Source organism: Humulus lupulus, chromosome 9, assembly GCF_963169125.1.
Source record: "Humulus lupulus chromosome 9, drHumLupu1.1, whole genome shotgun sequence".
Lineage (NCBI taxonomy): Eukaryota > Viridiplantae > Streptophyta > Magnoliopsida > Rosales > Cannabaceae > Humulus > Humulus lupulus.
The window spans coordinates 15,900,998-15,908,101 of NC_084801.1; the positions used below are offsets into that span (position 1 = coordinate 15,900,998).

A 7,104-nucleotide genomic window follows, 5' to 3' on the forward strand; every position below is an offset into this window, starting at 1 on the left:
AAATCAAGGGCCTCTTTAACACATAATTACGAAAGGATAGGGGAAGCCTCATGGTGATTCGACACGAGGTTAGAAGAAGTACGGAATGAGCCTACAAACCAAGAAGAGTCAGAGTACGGATACAGTGTCCACGCTAGACAAGTAGTGGCAGTACAAGAATGGTACGTGGTAAGGACTCCCTCAGCACGCTTATGAGGTCCGTACCAGACAAGTAGTGGGGGCATAATATGGTACCAAGGCAGGAGTACTTTTGCAGCCCCCTGACACGTACTAGAGTAGACCACCACTCTTCCAACACCACTACGACCTATGCCACAACCCTGACAATGTACCAGGAGCCATTAGAGCTCCAATATAAATAGACTTTCACCCCTCCAGCAAAGGGGTTGGAAAATTCATTGTACACTCAAACTATCAAGAAACATTCAAAGGCTCACTCCATTGTTGATCTGTGTTTATCTTTTCATAAGTTCATTTTAAGTTCTGATCTAAATATCTCCATCCTTGCCTTTGAGTTTTTCGATCAAGTTCGTTGACAAGATTTCACCGTCAACATCCACTATTACTACTTTTGACTGGGTTTGCTTCCCATGTGTACTGCTTCTTTGGTGCATATTGTACTATTAATTTACGTAGGTGAAAATTATGGGAAGTTTACATTCAAATTGCATCATAGGGGGCATTGGTTCACGCCCTTTGGTTATAAAAGATATGACAAATGACAAATAGACTACTTTGACAATGTTTCAAAGAGAAAATTCAGCAGGCTTGTGTTAGAGGATATTGCTAGCAAATTAGGTTATTCTATGCCTTTCCGGTTTCTATATAAGCCACATGAGAAGCATCTTAATGTTGGGAAGATGGTTGTTGCGCCTAAGGAAGCTTCAGAAATACTTAATGAAATGGATGTTAAGAGAATATCAGAGGTTGAAGTGTATTTGGTCCTACCTGATGCTACATTTGGTTTGGAATGGAAGGAAGACCCCATTGCAGTACCCGATATACCTGACCCTCCCCCTAAAATATTAAGGAGATGTGTGATTGAGGGGTTACCACCCGATACTAATGTGGTGGGTATACCTGTAGTGGAACTGTCATCAGATAGTGAGAAAACTGAGTATGGTGATGATGATAAGGCAGAACATTGGAATGAGAATGAGGATGATTATGAGGCTACATGTGATGAAGTTAATGAGGAATATTTTTATGTCCATTTTGCTTCGGATAGTGAGGAAGCAGCTATTGAAATGGATGCTAGGCATGATGCACCCATACCTGAAGCTGACACACAAACTCAACGACCTACTCAAGCTGACACACAAAATGAGGAGGTCGTGCTAGATGAAGTGAATGCTGCAAGACATGAGATGCCTGAAAGTTCTAATCAGAGGCAATCAAGAGGGTGGCTGCAAGAGGAAGACTTTGAGTTAAACGACGAGGATTATGAGCAAGAGGTTGAGGCAGAAAAAGAGATGGGTAGGCCATCTGATCCAACTAAATGGTGGGCAGTGTGACAAATTTGTGCAGCCAAGGTGTTCAGAGAGATGAGTCAGATGGGGTGGACACTGAAGAGGACTTGCAAAGTCTTGGAAGTGATGGTGAAGAGGTTGGGCCTAGGAATTCAAAAAAAGATTACAACCCTAGGTCCAACTTTAAGGATTTTAAATTTGTATTGGGAATGGAATTTGGGACTGCAAAACTACCGAGGACTCCTATTAAAGAGTACTTTATTGAAAGTAATAAAGAGTTTAAATATGTAAGCAATGACACGATAAGAATTCGGGTCAAATGCAAAGCTAAACAATGTCCTTGGTTATTGTAAGTAAGTGTTTCAATAGCTTAAACCACTACTTTCAAAGTGCCGACTTTAGTAGATAACCACAACTGTGGTTTGGTCCTTAATAATAGTCATGCCGATGCTCCCTGGTTGTCTAAGTATTTTTTATAGCAATTAAGAATCAATCTAGATATGAAGTACAAGACTTTTATAGAGATGACAACTAAAACCAAGTACTCACATGTTTCCAATTGGTTATTCCACAGGGCAAAGGCCAAAGAAAAAATATTGCTTGAAGGTAGTGTCTCTGAACAGTATGCTATCTTGGAAGACTACTGCAAAATAATCTTGGCTACAAACCCAAGTAGCACTACCATCATCAAATCAAATATGGTAGAAGGAAAAATGACATTTGAGAGGCTATACATCTACTTAAAATCTTGTAAGGAAGGTTTTAGATCTGGTTGTAGACCACTCATTGGTCTTGATGGGTGCTTCCTCAAAGGGTATTGCAAAGGGTTGTTTTTGGCTGCAGTAGGAATAGATGCAACAAACTCAACGCATCCTATTGCCTATGTAGTTTGTGAGAAAGAAAACACTAACACTTGGTCTTGGTTTTTAAATATTTTGAAGGAAGATCTAGATATTTACAGGCCTTCTCAGTTTGCTATGATGAGCGATAGGCAGAAAGGGTTGGAGAATGTTATTGCTTTTGTTTTTGAGGGTGCAGAGGGGAGAAATTGTCTTAGGCACTTGCATTCCAACTTCAAGAAAGACCACCCATGTTTGTATTAAAACGAAAACTATGGGTAGCAACAAAGGCAACCACTATTCCAGAGTTTCAAAAGAGGATGAGAGAGTTAAGGGAAACTAGTGAAAATGCTTACAACTAGTTGGCACTAAAGACTCCATCCGAGTGGTCTAGGTCACATTTTAGTAAAATGGTGAAATGTGATATGTTGTTAAAAAACCTATGTGAGTCTTTTAATGTTGCAATAGTTGATGCCAGAGACAAGCCGATAATTACTTTGCTAGAAAAGATTCGTTATTGGCTAATGAGTCAGTTTTTCAATAAGAGGGAAAGTGTGAATAAGTGGATACATCCTATGGGGAAAAGAATATTGCAGGTTGTGGAGAAGAACGATAATATTGCCAAGATTTGTCTGACTACTAGGGCTGCAACTTATCAATTTCAAGTTGATTTCCCAAACAATGAGTCATTTGATGTTTATTTGCAAAAAAGGACTTGCAGTTGCCGAAGATTTCAACTCACTGGTATCCCGTGTGGTCACGCACTGGCTGCCATATGGACAAGTGGTGCAGAGATAATGGACTATATCCATGAATGTTATAAGAAAGAGATATTTTTGATAGCTTGTGCAGGAATCTTATACCCTATGCCAAGCCTAGAGCAGTGGCCAGAGACTAGTTTGAACCCTATATACCCACCTTTTGAAATTAATCTGCCAAGGAGACCAAAGAAGGCCAGAAGAAGAGAGTCTAATGAACCACCCCCAATGTAACGACTCGAATTTGCTAATAGGGCTTAGGGCCTTGATTAGTGTGCCTGGAGGACGATAAATGATTTAATATGCTGATATATGAATTAACGTGTATATATGATAATGATGCATGTTTAGTTGAGTTAAATGTGCATGTGGGCCCCGCTTGGATATTAGGGGTATATATGTGATAATGCCATATATATGTGATATGACTGTGCATCACGTTCCAAGACAGTCCTGGAGAGCGGTTAGCCAGGAAGTCACAACGGGGTGAGTCAAGGGGTAATTTGGGTATTAGTTATTATAAGGGGTTATTGGGTTATGAAAATAAATATTTGGAGATATATTTGAGGATAGAATGTATAGGAGGGAATATTGGGGAAATTTACCATTTTGCCCTCGGGGACGTTTTTGGCACCCCGAGCCTTGAGGTAACCACATAGATTAAGTTAAATAAAACAAAAAGGAAGAACCATTTAGGGGCTTGTAGAAACTGACACCTATTTTTCCTTCCAGCTGAAGATAGGTTCTTATCCTTTTCTCTCTTCACTCTCTAAGGCAAACTCAAGGAAAACTTTGGGGAAACCAACTTAAAGCTAAGGGATTGTAGCTGGGGATTTAAGGGAGCTTGAAGCTTGAAGATTGGAGCATAGGGAACTGATTCTGAAGCTTAATCCAGCAAGGGTAAGCCTTAATTGTAAAGATTATGTTTAGATTGGCTGCTGGTTTGCTAAAGTTTGTATGTTGGTTAAGTTTGATATGTCTTGAGTGTTTTAGTTGAGCTTTGGAGCAGGATTCAATGGGGTTTTGATGTTGATATTGAGCTGGAATGTTTGTGTTAATTATCAGGGATTGTTAGCTAAGTTTTAGGGTGAATTGGCTTGAAGAAAATATAGAAAGTTGGTGAAGAATTCTGGGTTCGGAGGTGAGGGCCGCGACCCGTGTGCGCGCGCGGCCATGGGAGGCCGAGAAGTTCATGCGCGCCGAGGCGCTTGGTGTGCGTGTCGCGGCCCGTGTGGGTATCAGTGGGATGCTAGCCTCTATTTCGAGGCTAGCCGCGGCACTTGAGGGTAGGGTCGCGGCTCTTGGTGTCAGTTTGTGTTTTTAAGGGTGTTTAGGCTTGGGAACTCGATGGGTAAGGCTCGGGATGGATTTAATCACCCGGATTGATAGAATTCAAAGTTCCAGAGGTTAGGGTTATGGCTCAAAGTTATTTATCGGATTAGAATTTGATGGATGGATATTGTTAATGTGTTGTGACTAGGGTTTCAGTGAGGCTCAAGTTAGAGGACTGTGCTCGGGACATCGGTGCTCGGAGAGCTCGGGACTCAGGTAAGAAAACCCTTGTTCCCATAGAGCTTGTATGCAAGGTTGAGCCCAATGTGTTTGAATTGCAGGGGGTAGCCCTATGACTGAATTTGCTAGAATTCTGTATTTACTTGTTATGCTATGAATGCTTTTATGTGAATGATCGGCAAAAGCCGGGAATGGTGTAGGCCGAGGACGGCAGAGGCCGGAAACGGCAAAGGGCTGGGAATGGCGTTAGGCACGTTGAGAGCAAGGCCGAGTACGGCAAGGGGCCGGGAGCAGCGTTGAGCACGTGGAGTGCGAGTTGCCAGGGCGATTCCCTAAAAGGATACCTGGGATATCCTCACGGCGTGGTCCGCGAACCCAGGGCTTGGTAAATGCCTGGGATGGCTAGGCCGTATGTGTTTAGCCCATTGGTGGCATGTTTATATGCTTGATATATGTGTTGCATATGTTATTTGTTTGTGGGTTTTCTTGCTGGGCTTCGGCTCACAGATGCTCTGTGGTGCAGGTAAGGGTAAAGAGAAGGCCAACCAACCATGAGTGTAGCAGGCGTGAAACGGCGTGTACATGTTTGGCCAGCTTGGCTGCCATAGCCAGTGGATTTTGGGAGATGGTTGTAAATAAACTTAGATTTTGTCGTTTAGTCGACTTGGTTCAATTTATATGTTGTAAATATTTCTAAACTGTATTTTGGGATCCCAAGTGTTAAACTTTTATGATTTTCAATGAAGCGAAAGTATTTCTAAAGTTTTTCCTCTGTTTATGGCTTAATTACACTGTTTGACCTAAAACCTCGATTAGCGAGTTGATTGCACGTTTTTAAACTCGCTTAGAAACGACTATAAGGAAGTAGGGCGTTACAACTTGGTATCAGAGCGAGCCAAGGTTATTGGTTCTGGAGATTGACTGAACATGTACACTCGCTGTCAGTGACAAGCTCGACTCAGGGTTGGTTGGTAAGATTGACTAATATGCTTGAATATGTGTTTGAATGCCCTGTTTTCCTGCTTATCTTATATAGAGCATGATGAATGAGTTAACATATGCATGATGATAGGGCATGGCCCGTTGTGTGTTATATGCTATATGAGTTATTATTTGTGGATGACTGATGTGTTTGGGAGGTGGTTTTGGATGTTGTTATCATGCCTGCTGAGCAGCATCATTGGTTGCAGGAATATTTGTTGAGATGCCTCGGCAATCAGCTAGACTCCGCGGCAGTAGGGCCGAGGATGGAAACCAGGGTCAGGACCCTCCAACTGCCCCACAGAATTGGCAAAAGATGAATGTCGAGATGGAAGCGAGACTGCAGCAAACAGAGGAAGAGTTGCGACAGTTGAGGCAGTAGGCCCTACCTCAGGTCACTGGGCTGCCAGTTCAATCTGTTATGGAGAATAAGTGGGAACCTTTGTATGAGAGGTTCAGGAAACAGCATCCTCCCACCTTCGAGGGTGGATCGGACCCACTACGGGCAGAGCAGTGGATGAATATGGTCTCCTCAATTCTGGATTTTATGAGAGTTCAAGGGAATGAGAGGGTAGCCTGTGCCAGCTACATGTTTAGAGAGGATGCCCGCATCTGGTGGGACGTGGTGGTTCAGAGAAGGGATGTATCAGTTATGACCTGGGAAGAGTTCAGAAACTTGTTTAATGAGAAGTATTACAGTGTAGTAGTTCGAGCTACGAAGGTTGATGAGTTTATCAACCTGACTCAGAACTGGTCGACAGTGACGGAGTATGCTATAAAGTTTGACAGATTGGCGAAATTTGTGCCAGATTTAGTGCTGATTGATGCGGCAAGAAGGGACAGGTTTGTGCGGGGGTTGAACGTTATGATCGCCCGTGATGTGAATATTACTTTGGATCCAAAGACTACTACTTATGGCCAGGTAGTGGACAAGGCCCTTACTGCTGAGAGGGTCGAGGATTAGATTTGGTAGGAAAGTGCTGTTAGGCACGATGCTAGGAGGACAGTGCCTCCTTTTGTTGGATTCAGTCGTAGTGGTGGTTCTGGTGAGCAGAAAAGGAAGGCCCCAGATTCCTTTGTTCCTCCAAGTTCAGATAGGAGGGCACGGGGTGCTTCCACTGGCCATCAGGGTGGCAGTGACAACTGGAGGAGTTTTCCAGTGTGTCTGCTGTGCAGGCGATGACATCAGGGTGAGTGTAGGATCAGGGCCTGCTTTGTTTGTGGAAGTGCCAGTCATCTGAAGAGGGATTGCCCTCAAGTTAAGAAGGAGGAGCAGAAGCAGAGTGATAGTCTTGCTCCTGCCAGGGTATTCACTTTGACACATACTGAGGCGGAGGCTAGCCCCTCAGTTGTGACAGGTCAGATCTCTAGTGCTGGTTCTCTGTATACTGCATTGTTTGATTCGAGGGCTACCCATTCATTTGTATCTGCTAGAGTGATGGATCAGCTTTGTAGACCTAGTGGTGTGTATGCTAGGGGATTTCAGACTTTGTTGCCAACAGGAGAACTGGTAGTCTCTAGGAAATGGATAGAGCATTGCCAGTA

General features: G+C 43.2%; 1 protein-coding gene across 1 annotated transcript; it reads left to right on the forward strand.

Moving 5' to 3' along the window:
- The first annotated feature begins 1,969 nt into the window (after positions 1-1,969).
- LOC133799463 (uncharacterized) lies at positions 1,970-3,300 on the forward strand. The gene is made up of 2 exons (XM_062237478.1): positions 1,970-2,561; positions 2,777-3,300. The coding sequence occupies exons 1-2, from the start codon at positions 1,970-1,972 to the stop codon at positions 3,298-3,300; spliced, it is 1,116 nt and encodes a 371-aa protein (XP_062093462.1).
- Positions 3,301-7,104: the final 3,804 nt, after the last annotated feature.

Bases quoted from the DNA above. Each gene is read 5' to 3' on its own strand.
- LOC133799463 (XM_062237478.1), top strand. From the start codon at position 1,970: ATGAAGTACAAGACTTTTATAGAGATGACAACTAAAACCAAGTACTCA. The intron at 2,562-2,776 runs GTTTGTATTAAA...ATGTTGCAATAG, and splicing joins CTTCAAGAAAGACCACCCAT to TTGATGCCAGAGACAAGCCG.